The following is a 21,839-nucleotide window of genomic DNA, read 5'->3' on the forward strand; positions in this document are numbered from 1 at the left end:
GCCACACAATTATAAAAGTAAAGTGGGTAGAGCAGGGGCTACACCCTAGTGGTGCATCTGTGCTGATGGAGATTGTGGAGGAGATATCCAAGAGTTCAAATGTTGTTGCCAATCCAAACTGACTGAGGTTTGCAAGTGAGGAATGTCACTTGCACAAGGAACCGCAAGACCATAAGATATAGGAGCAGAATTAGGCCATTTGGCCCATTGAGTCTGCTCTATTTTATTATGGCTATTCAATTCTCCTCTTAGCCCTAATCTCCTGTCTTCTTCCCCTGTCCCTTCATGTCCTGACCAATCAAGGATCTATCAACCTCTGCCTTAAATAGACATAAAGACTTGGCCTCTACACCTGCCTGTGGTAAAGAATTCTGCAGGTTCACTGCTCTCTGGCTAAAGAAACTTTTCCTCATCTCTATTCTGAGGCTGCATCCTCTGGCCTTAGACTCCCCTCCCTTAGGAAACATCGTCTCCACGTCCACTCTATCAAGGCCTTTCACCATTCAATTCGTTTCAATGAGGTCACCCCTCATTCTTCTGAATTCCAGTGAATACAGGCCCGGAGCCATTGAACACTCTTCATATGACGAACTGTTTACTCCTGGAATCATTTTTGTGAACCTCCTTTGAACCCTTACCAGTTTTAGCATATCCTTTCTAAGATAAGGGTCCTAAAACTGCTCACAATACTCCAAGTAGGGCCTCACCAGTGCTTTATAAAGTCTCAACGTTACATCTTCGTTTTTATATTCTGGTCCTCTTCAAACGAATGCTAACATTGCATTTGCCTTCCCCACCACAGACTTGACCTGTAAATTAGCCTTGAGGGAGCCCTGCACAAGGGCTCCGAAGTCCCATTGCGCTTCCATTATTGGCATTTTCCCTCCATTTAGAAGCCATTGCTGCTCTGTGTCATCCCTGTTCTTTTCCAATCAATTTTGGTCAACTCTTCTCTCAAGTATCTGTAATTCCCTTTACTCCACTGTAATACTGACTTTAGCTTCTCCTTAAATTTCAAGGTGAATTTGATCATATTATGATCACATCCCTGAGGGTTCTTTTATCTTAAGCTCTCTAATCAATTGTGGTTCAGTGCACAACACCCATTCCAGAATAGCTGGTCCCCTCGTGGGCTCAACCATGAGCTGCTCTAAAAATCCATCTTATACCCACTCTAGGAATTGCCCTTCCTGGAATCTATCTGCATATTGAAATCCCGTATGACTTGTAACATTGCTCTTTTGAAATGCATTTTATATCTCACATTGTAATTCGTAGACCACATCCTTACTACTGTTCAGGGGTCTCTTTACAATTCCCATCAAGGTCTTTTTACCCTTGCAGTTCCTTAGCTCTATCCACAATGATTCAACACCTTATGGCCCTATGTCAGCTTTTTCTAATGAGTTCATTTCATTTTTTACCAACAGCAACCAGCTTCTGCCCGTGCTTTCAACAGAATGTGCATGCTTGGACGTTAAATTTCCAGCTATAATTTTCTTTCAGCCTTGATTCAGTGATGAAATTTGCCTTCCTGCAGTTTAGAACTTGAAGACCAGTTACTAAAAGGATTCTGATCGACTATTGGTCTCAAATGGCCCCCACCACCTACCACATCATCCACCACGTTATTTCTATTTATGCAATTGTTTTATTTCTGCTATGCAAATACCATTGTGGTCCTGAAACTAACTTATCAAACAAGAATAATAGTTTCTGATGAATTTTATTGATGGTTTATCTCTTCCACCCCCACATTTCAGTAGAATTCACTGAGACTGTGTGGCTCTTTCCAGCAATGCAATATACTGTAGTTTGTCCCTTCTTTCAAAATCTTTTCTTCTGTCTGATGAGTGACTGCAAACTACTTGAAGGTACTTTGAACCCTTTCACAACCATGGTTCTTCAAAATTTATTTATAGTGAAGCAGGTTGTTTGGAGAGGCAAATGTTAACAAGGATACTGCAGAGAGCTCCAATTTTCCTTTAACATGGGAACCTAAATAATATTGCAGGGATCCATATGGATGCAAGGAAGTGCACTATAATGTTCTTTTGCAAGAATTTGATTGATTAGATTTTAAGACCAGTTTTGTCCCTTTGCCACGAAGGAGTTGGAGACTTTAGAAGCACTTCAATGTTCACCAGACCCATGGATAATTTTAAAAACCTTAATTAGCACTGACACCTATCAAAAAAGAATTATTGCAAACACAACTCCCAGCATCTCCTTTAAGGACACCATTCATTTCTTTCATTTTCTCTATCTTTGCAGTGCTTGTTCTCTAAAGGATATCTTCCACTCCAGGACATTTGGGATGTCCCTTTATCTAGGAAATCCTTATCCGATTCCCTGTTGCCTCCATTCATCATGACCCAGCCTCTATCCCTTGTCCCTTGTCCTACTCTTCCCTCTGCTCATCTCCACATTCTGGCTGTCTTTTGTCCCATCCCTTCCCCTCACCTTTATATATATTGACCATCTTTCCTTCATCCTTTCAGGCCAGCTGAAGGGCCTTGACCTGAAATATCCACTGCTTATTTTCCTCCACAGCCGCAGACCATACCAGCAACTTTTTTTTGCTCTAGGTTCCAGCATCTGCAGTGTTATATCTTCATTTTAATCATCACACAGGTCATCCTATTCTACACATTTGCACATCGGGTAGACTTACACAGCAGCGTCAGTTCCCTAATTCTTTACAATATATAGTACTTAAAGAACCAGTCATCAGGTAGACTTACACAGCAGCATCATTAAAAAAAAATATTCACTGTAAATTTTGTCAGTTCCCTAATTCTTTACAATATATAGTGCTTAAAGAATCAGTCATCAGGTGGCTGCTTTCAGATGATCCTGAAATGGGCTATATAGCCACCAGTTGTAGACAAGGCTCTTTCAGTAGCCTTAAAAAGATTAATGTGACATTTCCCCTTTCTCTTACCCCAGAAAAATAGCAATGACTTCCACAACGTTCATTAAGCATTTGCCAGAAAGCAAAGACATGTAGTAACTAGTGATGAAAATAGAAAATATTAAGCTTGTTTAAAACCTACCAAAGTTCAGTAATTTAGACCATAGATAGGAGTAGAATTAGGCCATTCCATTTATCAAATCTACTCAGTCATTTGGTAATTGCTGATAGATGCTTTTTTTTAAAACCTCTCAATAACATTCTTCCGCCTTCTCCCCCTAACTTCTAACACCATTACTCATCAGGAACCTATCAACCTCTGCTTCAAATATACCCAATAACTTTGCCTCCACAGCTGTCTGTGGCATTGAATACCATCTGAGAAAAATGAATTCCACTGAAGTTACTGTCTGGTGAATCTGGAGCCACCTGTGGCCAGACAAGGTTACAGCAGCAGATACTTTAAGTTGAATAGGAATTTGACAAAAACAATAAACTAATTTTAAATTTGACAGCTGCCATTGTGGAAGTTTCACACGTTTGTTTTTGGTTATTAGCTTAGATTTCTGGACCCAGTTCAGCAGCACCATTTCCACAGATACGTTAAAGTATTATCAAGAACTAATTGATAGGTAACTAAGGAGGAAATCTACAACAATCATGAACATTGAATATACCAGCAGCAGCTAAAGGTAGTTGACAACAGAAGTGGACACAAAAATAAATTTCACTTCAATTTATTTTTCATGAAATATATTGAAACACTATATGGAAGAATAGAATCTTTTGTAATTTTCTTTTAAAATCAAGCATACAGTTAAAATGGAAAGTGCTCAACAGTCAGTCACCGTTTCATGCAATGACTCATTATTTCTTAACACAAAGCTTGAAAATATAAAGTTTATGCCATTAAGTCACTTGTATCATTCTTAAATATTCTTTGCTTTTACCCCTTTTTAAAACTAAAGCATGTGTTTAACACATTTAATATTTCCACTCAGCAAGAGCTACTAGTGACCCAACTTAATAAGTTGATTACAAAAGCAGTCGTCTTTTAGCCAGTTCACATGGAACCATACTTAAAATGAAATGTCTTGCTAGAGCAAATGACACATTTTGGAGGTACCAATGTTTTTAGACCTCCATTTCATCCAAGTGTAGTTCAACAATTACGAAGTGACACTGGCCTCCTAAAACTGTGGATCTGAAACAATGTTGGTAGTCCTTTAGAAAAATACAGAAAAGAAATGTGCATGCTGTGCAAATTTGAGAACAGCTACTTTTGGTCAGGTGCAAGTTCAATATTGTTGATGGGATAAATGCACAATCTTTGCTGCACTTTAAGAACAGAAAACTGGCAAGCAACAGACACGCTAAAATGCATTTTTCTTGTAGATCTTGAATGCTGGACCTGTTCACACAAAATAAGTTATCTATTGATCATCATCACAGCTGGACACTTTTTAGTACAGACAGTGTGATCGGGCACATCCCTTATTAAATGAAGTCAGGCCACTCAAACACATTAAGATATTTGGACCTGGTCAATATTAATATAAGTAAATTTGAACATGCACTTTAACAGATTTTCCCCACTTGCCATAAAACTGATGTTATTACAAATTGCAGAGTATATTTTAAATGTATTATTGATTCATTATCTTCACCTCAAAGTATATTATAAGCACTTTTAAACAGTTACATTGCTTCACTTATGCTGGGCAGGAGTTAGCAATAATATTGAAAGCAGCTACTCAGAAAATCAAGGGCCCAGCACATTATCTTTTTTCTCCCCCACTTTAAAAGGTAATTGCCAAAATGTATAAAATAGAAAATGCACCAAATACAAACTGAGATTTTTTTCCAGAACAGGTATGGTAAGCTTGGTGGTATTTTAATACAAAACAAAACACTCAATATAATAGCGAAATAAATATGACAAACATTTCTAAATTGATGAAGAACAGTGTGCAATTTTCCGCTGGATTGCCTTAGCATTCAAAGAACCACGCATAGTACATTCATAAAGTTTTGCTTTAGTAGTCAACATCTTGTCAGTGTAGAACCAGTGCATTAAACTTGGATTCTACTGCCATTTACTGTGTCTATTTGCTTTGGTAAACTTGTACTTTTCTTCCAAATACACTCCTTGCACTGAGTCTACCCATCACAAAGCAATAGTGGATTCATTGTAACTCACAACAGATTTTACACATAATGCCATTATGTTTCTGCATGCATTGAGATGTTGATTTCACAATTAAGGTGGGTTGATGAATTATTGCAATGTGTGATTCATCTGCACACAATAAAACAGAATTCAGTGGTTAGTGTCAGTCTCAGTCTTTACTACAGCCTCATCACAGTGAAAATCATTCTGAATTATATTCCTAAACCTAAAAATCAAGCTAAGGCTAATTCTGGAAGTATCAAGGCTGTGCTGAGCAATTCACTTTCAGTCCAGCATTGAGTTTCTGCACAACAAAAATACATGATTTTATGCCACATTTTTGCAGTCTTTTCCTGAGAGGACAGGTAACCTTCAGCCACCTACAAGAAATTGTAACCATCAGGCCATGTTCAGTTTTCAAAAGGCTAGCATGTAATACTTCTCAAAGCACTGCTCCAATTAGTTTTCCTATGCTTTTATTTCATATATTAAATAAATTTCTCCATAGTAGGTTTACTAAGCTGTTAATTCTAATACTCTACTGCTGGAGTGACCAGTGTTTCATGTATGAAGTCATAAACGTAACCAACCTCAAACTCAAGAGGGAGAGTTGAAGCTGTGCAACAGGCCAAGACAGGAAAGAAACTCCAGGTCACTCAACCTTGTAGAAATGTATCTTTGATCATAAAGCAGCCGTGAAAACAGTTTCAGACAAAGGACCAAAAATATGTAATTTGAGCACATACAAACACACTTAACGGGCAGCATAAAGGAAGACCTACAGGCATCAAGGCCATGCAATAATTATAAGTCATCTGCATTTAAGGCAAGTTCTTAGCTTGGTCTTTGTGGACTAAATTAATTGTACTGATTTGCAACATTATTATTAAATGTTTGTTCTTTTATTGAGATACCCAGGGAAGGAAAGGAATGCCTTGCAGTTGTTGTTGCAAAAATGTAAATCTGTTATCAAAAATAGTACAGCAAATCTGGACATCTGCTATTGGAAACAAATATATCATAGGCAACATGTGGTCTTTATAAGCCTATATTTTAAATTTCTTACAAAAATATCTCAGACAATTCTCAGTGATTTAACTAGGGCTTATTATATTAAATTCCATCTTATTCAAGCATATTGGTCAAATGTGTGTAGGGCTTGCCACAAGACATTTGTCAGGAAAAAGTTGGAAGCTGTGATGTGCTGTCCAAAGTGAAAATATCAGCAGTGTGTTTCTTATTTACTGGATAAATAAGTGTACTTATTTAACCTAATGGGCTAACAGGAAAGACCACTGAAAGATTTTAGTTTCCCGGACAAATAATTAGATTGTTTAGATTACTGTTGATTAAACCTCTCCACTTCTAGAAAGAATAGTCAAACGATTCTATTACTTTTTAATGCTCTGTTTATAATGGTTGCAGTCAAAATTTCACAAAGGGAGAATCAGCAACAGTGTAATTAAGGACTTAAGGAAAGCAGTACCTACTGCAAAATAGATGTTTCACTTGCTACAAAATGCTATGCTTGGATTGACATGTAACCAACATCAATCGATTTACTTGATGCCTCACTATATCCAAAGATAAACAAAAACAAATTATCATGTATGTCCTGAAATGTAAATAAAAATAAATACTCATGAAACAATTTTGTTCACCATGTACACTCCCAGACTGCCATTTTGCCATTTACCAGAACCTATTATGGTTGTTTTTAAATTTTCTTTTCCACAAAGTGGGTTAAGACTACAGAAAAGAATGAAAGACAGGAAATTTATTGTGTGTTTTTGATCATGCATTTTCTGGAATGTTTTATTAAACAGACGATTCAATCTCCACTTCAGAGATGGTGCCTTTACTAGTCAACTTCAAAACAATCGGCTTCTCTGTACTTTTCCCACTGTTTACTGAAGATGCCATTAAAGTTTCTTTATTTCCTTCCTCCACTGGGTCTTCTTGACTTCCAGGATATATCACGAGAAATGAGGCAGATAGAAAGCCAAGGAATGAACCAATGGATGCCACAACAGGGATGACTCGAACTGAACCAACTGCTTTCACCACACTACCCAGTGCTGATGCTGCCAGTATCTGGGAAATATAAACTTGACAGGAAAGGATTGCACAGTCTATTCCAAAGCCCCTCTTGGAGTTTCCAGGACTGTGATTTCTATACTGTAAAAACAAAACATTTGATTACTTTGTATAAGTTTACAGGTGGCATGTGTTACAACCATTCAGGTTACATGAATTTGCCCTCACAGAATGCACAAATCACTACCCAGAAAATTGATTTACAGAATAACATTTGCTCCAATGGAATTGATGTGAAAAAAGCTGAAGAAATCAACGTCTTTTTAAGTTTCTTGATGCACGCACACATGATGCAGTTTTCACATTACTGAAAGTTGTGACATGGGCTGTTTTAAAGGAATGCAGGGAAGTTGTACCCCCCTACCCCAAACTGTGGTGGTCACTGCTTGCCTGCTCCTTAATATCAGGCACAAAATCCCTTTGCCTCCACAGATGCTGCTTGACCTGCTTAGTTCCTCCAGCAGCTTGTTTATTGCAGGAGATTAACTAAATCTTGATATCTGACAAGGTTAAATGGTAACTCAAATCTCTGAGTTCTAGGTTAGTGGAATATTACACATTTACAAATGATAACACAATGACCGGTTTACCTTAAATGGTTCATTTAAATTCTAACTTTAACAATTCTAATCCGAATTTGTGTTGGTGCACTTCAGTGGATAACTATAGTCCATTACACACAGCACAGTTATTTGGGATACACACAACGATTTGCTAAGCTGCTGCAGAAACTCAGCTGGTCGAGTAGTATCAGTGGACGGAAAGAAATCGTCAAAGTTTTGACCAAAATGTGGATAACACCTTTCTCTCTATTGATGCTGTTCAACATGCTGAATGCCTTCAGCAGATTGATTGTTGCTCTAGATTTCATCACCTGCACTCTTGTGCCTCTGAATGAAATATGTAATTCACACAACTAGTACATGGGACTACTTTACTCTTTGGAAATAATTTTTTGTATTTCATCTTTTGTCTTGTGTCATTTTAGTAACAATTTTGGCCAAGCACTACAATTTTAAAATAGCAACAGCAAAAGGAAAAGCTGCTTACCGTTTTCATTTCATGGTATTGTCCAAGAAGAGCGTAAGGGCAGTACGAGATACTCAGAGATACTATTCCCATTGTACTGATCATTATCATTGATACATAAACATTTGGGAAAATAGCCATTACTGCAGTACCAATTGAAAATCCAAGTGTTCCTAATATGTAGATAACTTTAATGCTCAAATCGTAGGTATCCAGGTACTTCTGTAAAATAGCTGCCAGGAAAAGGGAAAAAAATAGAAGTTTAGAATTACTACTTTGGTTCCTATAATGAGACGATATTGCAACAGTAAAATCCACTCACAATATATTTGCTCAAAGAGCTGGCATTACCGAAAAGTAACTACATCATTTACTTTCCCCACAAATTTTAGCCCCAGAATTTTGACAATACTTAGGCCAGTATTACAAACTATAAGTAGCAAACTGGAAGAAAGGGAATTTGTACACAGTATGAACACGCCCACTTTGTATGCTTCCGATTACTACACACATCTTCCACATTATACACATTTATAAACTAAATTTATAAATTTTAAGAAAGCAAATTTGCTTAAATACAATTTACTTTAAACACCCCAAGCTTTATTGTCCAACATACAGTAAAACTCTGATAATCCAGCAGCCCTTAGACTTTGATTTACCAGCCTATCTGACTCTAGTCCTATTAATGCACCAAAACACTCTCATTTTTGTAGAATTTATACAGCATATAATACAAATCTTTCAGTGAACCAGATGAATTTAAACTGGAGCATGGAACGGGGACCTGAGAGCCTATCTAAACATGGGAAACAGCAACCAAGTGCTAAAGTGTCAGGATTAGATTACGAGGACACTCAGTCCTCGTTTATTGTCATTTAGAAATACATGCATTAAAAATGATACAATTGTTGATTCCCAGCAATGGCATAGCAGGTTACTGGGAGTTTTATTTTATCCAATACACTTAATTGGAAGAGTACGCGATTCCCCACCAAGGACACTTTAAATAAATTACAAGAGATTATAGGCATGAGAAGTACTCATCCATTTAGCCCTGATTTTCTCATTCTGCATCCAACTCACTTATAAAAATGGAGAAAAATCTGACTAAAAACAAAATCAAAAACAAATGAATAGGAGTATGCTAACACAGTTTTAGTATTTGTCTTTGCCTCATGCCAAACCAGTTTTAACATATTAAAACATCCTTCTTAACAACATACATTTTGTATGGCTCTGAAATGTAGCATTAAATAAACAGGAGGAGAGTCCTCTGTCAAATTATGTAAATACTTGACTTATGCTTTATACTAAAATGTTTTCAACAAATCACTCTCCATAATCTGTACATTACTGCCTGTGGCTTTACAGCTGCAGATCAATACCTTTCTTCAAAGCTGAAAAATATTGCAAAGCCAAATACTAAAAGTTGTGTTAGCATACTCTTCTTATTCATTTGTTTTTGATTTTGTTTTTAAGTTATATTTTGGAAATTTACTTTAGAAACAGAACTTTCCTACATAATCACAAAACTGAGATGGGCAGGAGATCCAGACTTTAATACAAGACTTACTGTATGTTCTGTAGAAATATTTATTCCCATTTGAGCACAATTATCTTTACTACTAACCTGAACAGATTGCAGCAGTAATAGCATAAATAACAAGTCCCCAGCATCCCATCTGCACACCGGTGTTATAGTTCCAAAGCTCAGTAGAATTGGAAAGACCCTGGAAAAACAAATAATTGGAATCACTATCAACACAACTAATAATTCATTGTATTCCCTTTTAATGTGAAGAGTGGCGGAGGGGTTGGGTGTGGTTTATGGATGAAGGTTAGGTAGGAATGGAAGAAAAGATATGGAATGCTGGGTTTATGCCTGAAACTGAAATTAGGTGAGAAAATTTAAGAGGCCAGAGTGAGGAAGAAGGTGGAGTTGGGGGGGGGGGCAGGGAGAAAAGGAATTTTTTCCCCTTTGCAGTTCTCATCCAGGTTTTCAGCTATAACCTTTAAGAATACACCGCATGCTAAGCTATATACAAGTCTTAATTCACTGCATGTTAAGTGATATAGAAGTCGTCAATCTGCAAGTGAGAAATGCTCAACAAGTTAGCACTGCTGTTTTCTCATTTTAATAATTAGCATACAAGCTCTTTGTTTTGCTTGTCAGATAGGAGGAAACTGGCCAAGCAGAAGGGGTCAGAAGGGAACGTGTTTAACAAAATGTTGAAAATTATGACTATTAGGTGATTCCAGGCAATTCATTTCAGATGTAGGAAATATAAGTATTAGGTTTGTTCCAACAAAGGTAAAGATGCAGTAAGGCAAATACGATAGGATATGAAAACATGTTGTTACATTAATTTTGCTTTTTTAGGAAAACAGTTCAAAGCTGTTTTGGGATAGAATGAAAAAAACACTATATCATCTACATTCACAGCAAAAAGTATGTCCATTAATTGTTTTATAGTTGATTTAGTTGATGTTACAAAAATATGAATATTGTTAAAAGTAAAAGGTCACATCACACATTTGCATTTCATCCTGTTTTTTCAAGTCAAGACAACTCCATGCTCTGACTTTCTTTATGCAACAAAATTTAGGGTGGCAGAAGGTGAAAGATTAGTCACCAGTTACAAAAACAAATTTAATGTGATGCAAGTGAAGGCACAACCATACCACTTCAGCCTGGGAATCTATGAAATCTGAATTTTGGCCTCAAGAACCTTAAATACAATCTAAATACAGAATAGTATTTTATTTCTAAACATTGCTTAAATTTCCACGTATAAAAAGCAAGTAGCTTTCTGTACCATGTCCATTAACAAATCTAACTGAATTAAAATAAGATGCCTTAACAAAATAAACAAAAAGGATATCCAATTAACTAGTTGAAAATACACAGAGACCACAAGGAAGAAACCAGCATGATGAGATTTGAATTGCGAGCAAGCAATGACAGGAACACAGAAAACAGAGGCCAGCCAAAAGCTTAAACAAAGACCTAACAAATGATGAAAATATTAGGAAGGTTATTTGCACTTTAGGTGTGTAAATTGATTAGACAGCTGCTCTGTACCCTAGGTTGTTGAAGTCTGAAAATCATGGGGAATAAGGTGAAATGCAGCATGGACAGAAAATTGAATATTACAGGAAATGGAGTAGTAGGGAATAGTTATTTTTCATATTAGAGAAAGATACAATAAGAATATTTATCTAGTATTCTCAAGACTTTGTTACGATTGGAATTACAGGCTTTCTAAACTATTGGATGTTATTCCATTAATGCTCCAACATGCTTCGTAGGTTTTTAAGATTTGATGCAGTATTATAAATTTGCCAGCAAACCAGGGAATTTCAAGGGAGTGTGGGAGCGTTCTATAGACAGTTCTCTAAAGGTTGGTACTTTTATTAACATAAAGATTAATGATGCAGACTTTGGTATAGAGGGCACTATTTCCAAATATGTAGGTGACAAAACCTGAAAGTATTGTGGACTGTGAGGGGAAATAGTAACATGTCATAGTGTGAATGAGATAAGGTAATATCAAATAGAGGGCACAACCCAGGAGGAGAGATCTGGGTTATCTGTGAAAAGTTTATTGAAAGCCAAGGGATAGGTTGAATAAGTGCTTAAAGAAGCATAATATCCTGGGTTTAAAAAATTTTACAAAATAACCATAGTTCAGTCTCCAGTTCTGTTCATTATAGAAAAGATGCAGAGATTGATCTAAAGGATTTCAGGAATGAGCAACTTTTGAATCATGGAAACAGACCCTTTGGCTCATACAGTCATCAAACATCTAACTGCACAAATCCCACTACACAGCAGAGCCTTCTATATTAAAGCATTTCATGTGTTCATCTAAATACTTCTTGAATGTTGTGTGACTATCTGCCTTCACCAACTCCAGTGGCAATGAGTTCCAGGTTTCAACCACCATCTAGGTTTAAAGAAAAAAATTCTTCCTCAGAACCCTTCTTAGTCTTCTAATCCCTACTTAAATTTATGCACTCTGACTAGAGACATCTGTTGTCAGAGTTGCAGTAACGTGCAGCGCAGAAACAGGCCTATTCACCAGTGTCCATGCCGACGATTACATTCTAGTTCCAAGATCGTGGCCTAGAGACTATGACTGCCTGTAATGAATTTGTACATCTGTGACCATGTGTGTTTCCTTCGGGTGCTCCAGTTTCCACTTACATCCCAAAGACGTACAGGTGAGAAGGTCACATGGTGGCATGGGCTTGCTGGGCCAGAAGGGTCTGTTACAGAGCTGTATCTCTAAATAAATACCAAACCAGACAACTTGGGGTATGGGAGGAAACCAAAGCACCCAGAGAAAATCCACAGTCACAACTAAAATGTACAAAACTGCATATACTGACAGTGCCAGAAATCATGATCAAACCTCAGTCACTAGGACTGTAAACATTTTTATATTAAGAACATATTTGTTCATGTCACATTTAAGTGCAGAATGCAGTGCCAGGAATCACAGTACCTGGAATTCAACTGTAGACTAGGAAGAGCACTGGATAAGCATCTAAATGGAAATAATCTGCAGGTTTATTACTGCTTGAGCTGGTATTGGTGTTATGGCTCTGAAGGCCACCTTCCATTTTGTAATCACTGAGTTTCAATGATTATATAATTATAACAATTATAATTAAATAATAACATAAAGAAAGAAAATTTCTTTTAATATCAAGACTGCTAGGATTCTTAGCTCTTAATCCTAATCTTCCCTTGATAACATACACTGTTTTTCAGCAATGTGAATTTTATGCCAAGTGTCACGATTTTTAAACTGACAGAAGTTTATTTGATTTACAGTATCCACCAGTCATGAAAATGGAAGGAAAAGAGTAACCTATATTTTGTTACACTTGAAGCTAAAATTCTAGACAAATGTGGTGTTAGATCAAGGGTGGTCCAAGTATAATTACTCTCCTTACAGTACATTTGAAGACTACAAATAGAAGCAGTTAATGTGAGGTGCTTTCAAAAGCTGATTCTTTATGGAAACAGGATTTGTGGCTTGGTACTAAACACAGCAGAATATAAATAATACTGTAAAAGAAAAAGAGCTAAATCTACAAACTTACTTTTGGGTTACCTCTATAGATAACTTGCCCCATGAAGTCTGTATAGAATACAGCAGCTCCAATCACAGCAAACCAAGTTACCAGGTGACATACACAGAGCCTCATCAGCTCTTTTGGCATCTTCAGCATAGATAACCACAGAAGCTTAACAGTTGTCTCCGACTCTCCTTCCTCACTTTCGGTATCACTGCTTGAATTGGTCACACCACTCTGGTTCCTATGTCTCTGACGCTGCCTTTGTTTTTTCTGCAGATCGTAAAGGTCATTCATGCTGCGTGAAGACTTGATCAGGACAATGGCATTTGCACGACGAAAGCGGTAACGATGTGAACCCACCTTGCCATAATACGAAAAGGTGTGAGATGGTTGCCTGTAGAATACATGCCTACGCCTACGCATGGAACTGCTAGTTGTTGATGGTTTCATCCCAATCCTGAAGGTATTATGGTTAATATGATCATTAGTGCAGTCATCAGATGGCCCATTTGCCACTTTGGATGTTGTAAGATCGTCTTTCAAAACATCTTCAAATTCATGCTCCCTGAGCAAACCAGAGATGTGATTGAGCTTTAATGTAATTTCCTGGTTGTTACTTTTGGATAAGCTTGTTGAAGATTGATGCAGGCTATCACAATGGTCCTGGAAAACAGAAGGTTCAATGTCTCTCAAAAAAAATAACTCTGATTCAATTTCTATAGTTGCGTCAGGCATGTGCAAAACAGAGTCACTTTGGCTCCGTCCAATATTAACATCCAGGAAGTTGAGATTACCATCTTGTACTGAGTAAGTTTCATCAGGGAAGACTGCAGTAGTGCAAGGTCCTTCTTCATAAGGCAGGTCAAGCCGAGGGAGGGGTGGGAGACTATCATTCACACTAACCGTAGCCCGTGCATCTGTTTCTTCATCAATACGGTCTTGTTGGGGGTTATACTGCTCCTCTTCAATGCTGAAAAGATGCAAAGCAACAGACCCAGAAAAGATGATGGCAGCGAAGAAGAAGAGGACTTGCTGTTGTGATTTGAAGATCTGGCCCAAAGCGGTTTGTGTCCAATCTAAACCACCAAGCATATAGCCAATAGCTCCACCAAGACCTAGGGAGAAATTGGAAGCAAAAATGCCAAAGCAAATTAGTGCAGATTATGGTAGTATACTCCAAAAGCAAATACACGTCCACCTTGCCTCCACTAATCAATTTCCAGCCTCTGTCACAATCTTCACTCCTCCCTTCCCCACCTATCTGCCCATCAATCCATCCTCGACTGGGTCACTTATTGCCAGCCAGCTCCTGCTTCACCCCTTTACACTGGCCGGCTCCTCTTTACACCTTCAATTTTGAAGTAGGGTCTCTATCCAAAACATTGACATCCCTTTGCCTCTATAGATGCTGTCTAACCTGCCGGGTTCTTTCAGCAGTTTCGGTTTCTGAAGTCGGTTTGAACTAGTATATACAAAATCAAATAATTTCACTGACTGCTAACACAACACTCTAAAATTCAATATTCTGTATATTTAATGATAATAAACAGGTTATCAAAATACCAGAGCTTGGATTCCCTCACTAGGAGAATAATGCAGCAACACAAAAAAACAACACACCAGTATTAATGGGTAAAATTATTAGTAAAATAAAGGAAAAATCCAGTTAGAATAGCCACAGTGAGTGTTTCTTCCATGCAACAGAATAAATAGCACAATTTTTAAAGCAAGTTTTGTTAACTTTTACTTTATAGGTTTAGGTTCTACTCCAGAAGCTGAATCTAGGATGATGTTCTGGTGTAGCATTGAGGGAGTGCTACACTACCAGAAGAGTGGATTTACCCGAGATCTCTCAGGGTGAAAAAGTCTCTCAAAACTATTTTGGCATTTTAGCCTGGATAATATACAGTATACGTCACAATGAATTATTAAGAATGACTGTTGGAGAGACTTTGCTCTGTATACATTTGTGACTGCATTGTTGGAAATAACTAATTGGTTACAAAAAGGACGGGTTACACTTGAATCCTAGGGGGACCAATATCCTGGCAGGGAGATTAGTGGGGGCCACTGAGGTGACTTTAAACTAGAATGGTTGGGGGGTGGGAATCAAATTAAAGAGGCTAGGCGAGAGGAGGTTAGTTCACAACAGGGGGATGGGAACCAGTGCAGAGAGACAGAGGGGTGTAAAGTGAAGGTAGAAGCAAAAAGTACTAAGGAGAAAAGTAAAAGTGGCAGGCCGACAAATCCAGGGCAAGCATTAAAAAGGGCCACTTTTCAGCATAATTGTATAAGGGCTAAGAGAGTTGTAAAAGAGCGCCTGAAGGCTTTGTGTGTCAATGCAAGGAGCATTCGTAATAAGGTGGATGAATTGAAAGTGCAGATTGTTATTAATGATTATGATATAGTTGGGATCACAGAGACATGGCTCCAGGGTGACCAGGGATGGGAGCTCAACGTTCAGGGATATTCAATATTCAGGAGGGATAGACATGAAGGAAGGGGAGGTGGGGTGGCGTTGCTGGTTAAAGAAGAGATTAACGCAATAGAAAGGAAGGACATAAGCCGGGAAGATGTGGAATCGATATGGGTAGAGCTGCGTAACACTAAGGGGCAGAAGACGCTGGTGGGACTTGTGTACAGGCCACCTAACAGTAGTAGTGAGGTCGGAGATGGTATTAAACAGGAAATTAGAAATGTGTGCAATAAAGGAACAGCAGTTATAATGGGTGACTTCAATCTACATGTAGATTGGGTGAACCAAATTGGTAAAGGTGCTGAGGAAGAGGATTTCTTGGAATGTATGCGGGATGGTTTTTTGAACCAACATATCGAGGAACCAACTAGAGAGCAGGCTATTCTGGACTGGGTTTTGAGCAATGAGGAAGGGTTAATTAGCAATCTTGTCGTGAGAGGCCCCTTGGGTAAGAGTGACCATAATATGGTGGAATTCTTCATTAAGATGGAGAGTGACATAGTTAATTCAGAAACAAAGGTTCTGAACTTAAAGAGGGGTAACTTTGAAGGTATGAGACGTGAATTAGCTAAGATAGACTGGCAAATGACACTTAAAGGATTGACGGTGAATATGCAATAGTAAGCATTTAAAGGTTGCATGGATGAACTACAACAATTGTTCATCCCAGTTTGGCAAAAGAATAAATCAAGGAAGGTAGTGCACCCGTGGCTGACAAGAGAAATTAGGGATAGTATCAATTCCAAAGAAGAAGCATACAAATTAGCCAGAAAAAGTGGCTCACCTGAGGACTGGGAGAAATTCAGAGTTCAGCAGAGGAGGACATAGGGCTTAATTAGGAAGGGGAAAAAAGATTATGAGAGAAAACTGGCAGGGAACATAAAAACGGACTGTAAAAGCTTTTATAGATGTGTAAAAAGGAAAAGACTGGTAAAGACAAATGTAGGTCCCCTGCAGACAGAAACAGGTGAATTGATTATGGGGAGCAAGGACATGGCAGACCAATTGAATAATTACTTTGGTTCTGTTTTCACTAAGGAGGACATAAATAATCTTCCAGAAATAGTAGGGGACAGAGGGTCCAGTGAGATGGAGGAACTGAGCGAAATACATGTTAGTAGGGAAGTGGTGTTAGGTAAATTGAAGGGATTGAAGGCAGATAAATCCCCAGGGCCAGATGGTCTGCATCCTAGAGTGCTTAAGGAAGTAGCCCAAGAAATAGTGGATGCATTAGTGATAATTTTTCAAAACTCGTTAGATTCTGGATTAGTTCCTGAGGATTGGAGGGTGGCTAATGTAACTCCACTTTTTAAAAAAGGAGGGAGAGAGAAACCGGGAAATTATAGACCAGTTAGCCTAACGTCAGTGGTGGGGAAACTGCTGCAGTCAGTTATCAAAGATGTGATAACAGCACATTTGGAAAGCGGTGAAATGATCGGACAAAGTCAGTATGGATTTGTGAAAGGAAAATCATGTCTGACGAATCTCATAGAATTTTTTGAGGATGTAACTAGTAGAGTGGATAGGGGAGAACCAGTGGATGTGGTATATTTGGATTTTCAAAAGGTTTTTGACAAGGTCCCACACAGGAGATTAGTGTGCAAACTTGAAGCACACGGTATTGGGGGTAAGGTATTGCTGTGAGTGGAGAATTGGTTAGCAGACAGGAAGCAAAGAGTGGGAATAAACGGGACCTTTTCAGAATGGCAGGCGGTGACTAGTGGGGTACCGCAAGGCTCAGTGCTGGGACCCCAGTTGTTTACAATATATATTAATGACTTGGATGAGGGAATTAAATGCAGCATCTCCAAGTTTGCGGATGACACGAAGCTGGGTGGCAGTGTTAGCTGTGAGGAGGATGCTAAGAGGATGCAGGATGACTTGGATAGGTTGGGTGAGTGGGCAAATTCATGGCAGATGCAATTTAATGTGGATAAATGTGAAGTTATCCACTTTGGTGGCAAAAATAGGAAAACAGATCATTATCTGAATGGTGGCCGATTAGAAAAAGGGGAGGTGCAACAAGACCTGGGTGTCATTATACACCAGTCATTGAAAGTGGGCATGCAGGTACAGCAGGCAGTGAAAAAGGCAAATGGTATGCTGGCATTTATAGCGAGAGGATTCGAGTACAGGAGCAGGGAGGTACTACTGTTGTACAAGGCCTTGGTGAGACCACACCTGGAGTATTGTGTGCAGTTTTGGTCCCCTAATCTGAGGAAAGACATCCTTGCCATAGAGGGAGTACAAAGAAGGTTTACCAGATTGATTCCTGGGATGGCAGGACTTTCATATGAAGAAAGACTGGATGAACTGGGCTTGTACTCGTTGGAATTTAGAAGATTGAGGGGGGATCTGATTGAAACGTATAAGATCCTAAAGGGATTGGACAGGCTAGATGCAGGAAGATTGTTCCCGATGTTGGGTAAGTCCAGAACGAGGGGCCACAGTTTGAGGATAGAGGGGAAGCCTTTTAGGACCGAGATTAGGAAAAACTTCTTCACACAGAGAGTGGTGAATCTGTGGAATTCTCTACCACAGGAAACAGTTGAGGCCAGTTCATTGGCTATATTTAAGAGGGAGTTAGATATGGCCCTTGTGGCTACGGGAGTCAGGGGGTATGGAGGGAAGGCTGGGGCGGGGTTCTGAGTTGGATGATCAGCCATGATCATAATAAATGGCGGTGCAGGCTCGAAGGGCCGAATGGCCTACTCCTGCACCTATTTTCTATGTTTCTATGGTGTAAACTAACTCTGCTGTGACAGTCTCAAGCCCAGCTGCGAAAGGAGGAAGGTTGCGAATGGGGCTAGCAACCCCGTCCTGTAAAAACCCAGTGCTATAGAAACACCAACAGAAGCTCCAAACCTCTCATCCCTGGTAGAGCAAGGACAGACCACAATGGGCCACACCTGGCTACAACTTGAAAGACCAGCCCAGGACAGAGGATTCTGGTGAGCTACTGTCAGCAGCCTATGCCCCAGCAAGGGTAATGGGGCCTTGTTATAAACCAGTTTAAAACATCATATAATCTACATCAGATGATAAACTGAATTAAAGAATACACAAAAGTAAAAGCAGAAGGCTGGGAATACTTTCACGTCGCAAGTTTGTATTTTGTATCACAGACTTTATAAGCACATGGAACGATCACAAATTACTTAATATAAATCATGTATAATCCCCAGGTTAGGACAAAATTCCATTCTGTAGAACTGCTTGTAACCTGAGTCATTTTAAAGTTGTAAATGTACAAAAACATGAATAGGACAGAACCACAGCTTTAGCTGTCTGTGATGGCAGAGCAAGCACACGTGGAAAGAGTGGCTGACTCTGATTTTGAGAATCTGTTCAGTGCTCCTCACTCTGCTCTGCCCATCACAGCCTCCAGTTTTCAAAGAGGGTTTGGGAGGAGGCAGCTGGGGGGGGAATGAGGATGAAAAGGGTAGACACAAGGAAGTGCCCTGCAATTAGATGTTAATTAACTGAAAACAGATGATTTCAAACCTGCACTAAATGAATGGATATTGAGTGCCATATCTTGTTCCTCTGTGTCTGCCACATCCAACAAATAAGCTCTGATTGGTCCCTCTGTTGCATCTGCGCAGAAGTCCAGTATTACTACACCAACAACAGTCAGGGCTATGCCAATTGGCTGATGGTTAGGAACGTCTCCAATGGCCAGACCTGAAAAATAGATTTTTTTTGTTGTAATAAAAACATTGGCAGAAATGCTTGCATTAAAGTTATAACACCATTTTCAAACACACACAATGGATACCTTTCAATTAATAATATTTAAGTGTAATCTTGAAAACCAGCAGAATTTGTTTAAAGTCAACTGAAGTATTTAAACAGACAACTAATCTACAGTGTTACAAATCTTTGTTTTACCTTAAAGTGCGATCACTGGTGAAAGTTTCCATTAGATATCAAAGAGTCCAACTTACTAAAATGAATAGTCAAATGCAAAATACAAAATTCAAATTGACATCATAGAATTGTACAGAACAAGGCGTTTTAGCCCTCATGCCTTTACTGACTAAAAGTCCCATTTACCAGCATGTAATCTGCAGTCTACTGTGCCTTGGTGATTCAAGCATTTGCCCAGATGCTGACTAAATGCTGTAAGAGTATCTGCTTCAATCTGCTCCTCAGGCACTAGATCAAGATTGCAGCCACTGAATAAAAATAATTCTTCACATCCCCTCTAAACCTTGTATTCATCACCTTATACCACTGTCCTCAAGTCTCAGACACCTCTGCCACTGGGAAAATATCTTCTATTTAGCTTTGCTTCAAGGAAAACAAACACAGCTTTATTTCGTCATTCCTCATAACTGAAACATTCTATACTAATCAATATCCTCAATGAATCTCCTCAGCATACTCTTTACAGATCAGCACACACATTGTTCATTACATTGGTGCCAAAGTGGCATGGGAAAAATACTGGATTATTATTATTTTTTAAAACACACGTGAAAAGGTGTTTACTTATATCTTTTCTTCTAAATATCATAAACAGGAGGTGGGTTAAAATTTTGAATCTGATAAGCGGAAAGTGTTCTAACAATATAGGATGTGGATTTAAACTCCTTTGACAGTTGCTTGGGAATATTTTTTTATGAAAGGAAAACAAACAGGAAACATTTCCTATGTATTGCTTCCTACTATTTTTTTTCTCATGTGAAAGAGGTTTATGGAATCCCCAAAGCATGTGAATGAATGAAACTTAAAAAAATACTAGTTTGATAGAAGGCATGAGTATTGTAATGGATTTTTAGAAGTAAACAGAATTAATGGGGTGTGGGGTATTAGAGAAAAAGGAATTCTGGCTTGGATGTTGTGTAAAGAACCAGATTTGATTAGGAAGCTTAACGTAAAGAAACCTTTAGAGGACAGTGAACATACTATGATAGAATTTTGAAAGGGAGAAAATAAAATCAGATGTATCAGAACTACAGTGAAGGGAATCACAGAGGATGAGAGGGGAGCTGGACAAAGATAGGAAGGGAGCACTAGCAGAGATGACAGCAAAACAACAGTGGCTGGAGTTTCTGGGGGCAACTTGGAAGGCACAGGACAGATACATCCACAAGATTAAGTCGTATTCTAAATGGAAGATGATGCAATTGTGGCTAACAAGTCAAAGACAGCATGAAAGCAAAAGAGAGAGCATATAAAATAGCAAAGATCAGTGAAGACCGGGAAGCTTTTAACAACTAACAAGGCAGCTAAAAAGCCTCAGGAGAGAAAAATACGAAATATGAAGGCATGCTAAATAAATAAATGAATGAATGAATGAATGAATGAATGAATGGATGGATACCAAACATTTTTTCAGACATATAAAGAGACAAAGAGAGATGAAAATAGATATTGGACTGCTGGAAAATGACTCTGAGGAGGTAGTAATGTGGGGCAAAGGAATAGCAGACAAAATGAATAAGTATTTTTGTATCAGTCTTTACTTTGGAAGACACTAGCAGTACGTTAGACATTCAAATATGTTGGGAAGCAAAAGTGAGTGTAGTTACGAGTACTAAGGAGAAGGTACTTGGGCAGCTGGAAGGTTTGAAGGTAGGCAAGTCACATGTACCAGATACACTATAGCCCAGGGTTCTGCAAAAAGTAGCTGAAAAGATCGTGGGGGTACACACGAGATATTAAATCCTCAAGTTAGAAAAAAAAACACCCATTACATTTGTTTTAATACCCAGAATACTCACTTCCTACAGCAAAATCTTGTGTTGCTGAAGAATCGCCATTAACTGCACTCGGAATGCATTCTTCAAATCAGTTCATTGAATGAGAAATTAGCAAAGCTATTTCAGACACTCATAGATTAAATCGGGAATCAGAATAAGATTTATTGACACTGACTCAATTCATGAAGTTTGCTGTTTTGCAGCAGTAGTACAGTGCAAAAATAAAAAAAAACACAAGTATGAGAAAAATCAAAACTGCAACAAATACGGCAAAATATTTGGATGAGAGTTGTGGACAGAAAATGATGATGTCAGGATGTGAATTACCAAAGAGAAGTTACCAGCACCCATAAA

General features: G+C 38.5%; 1 protein-coding gene across 4 annotated transcripts in view; it reads right to left on the reverse strand.

Moving 5' to 3' along the window:
- Positions 1-3,637: 3,637 nt before the first annotated feature.
- The window catches only part of LOC140198411 (solute carrier family 45 member 4-like), a 71,776-nt gene continuing 53,574 nt past the window's right edge, over positions 3,638-21,839 (reverse strand). For all 4 annotated transcript variants that reach the window (XM_072259511.1, XM_072259504.1, XM_072259523.1 and 1 more), the window contains exons 4-8: positions 19,282-19,461; positions 13,326-14,416; positions 9,844-9,943; positions 8,232-8,443; positions 3,638-7,262 (exon numbers count right to left, since the gene is read on the reverse strand). In XM_072259511.1, coding sequence (XP_072115612.1) covers positions 6,903-7,262; positions 8,232-8,443; positions 9,844-9,943; positions 13,326-14,416; positions 19,282-19,461 — 1,943 coding nt within the window. In that variant the 3' untranslated portion in view covers positions 3,638-6,902. The remainder of the gene's footprint in view (positions 7,263-8,231; positions 8,444-9,843; positions 9,944-13,325; positions 14,417-19,281; positions 19,462-21,839) is intronic.

Source organism: Mobula birostris, chromosome 1 (genome assembly GCF_030028105.1).
Source record: "Mobula birostris isolate sMobBir1 chromosome 1, sMobBir1.hap1, whole genome shotgun sequence".
NCBI classification, from domain to species: domain Eukaryota; kingdom Metazoa; phylum Chordata; class Chondrichthyes; order Myliobatiformes; family Myliobatidae; genus Mobula; species Mobula birostris.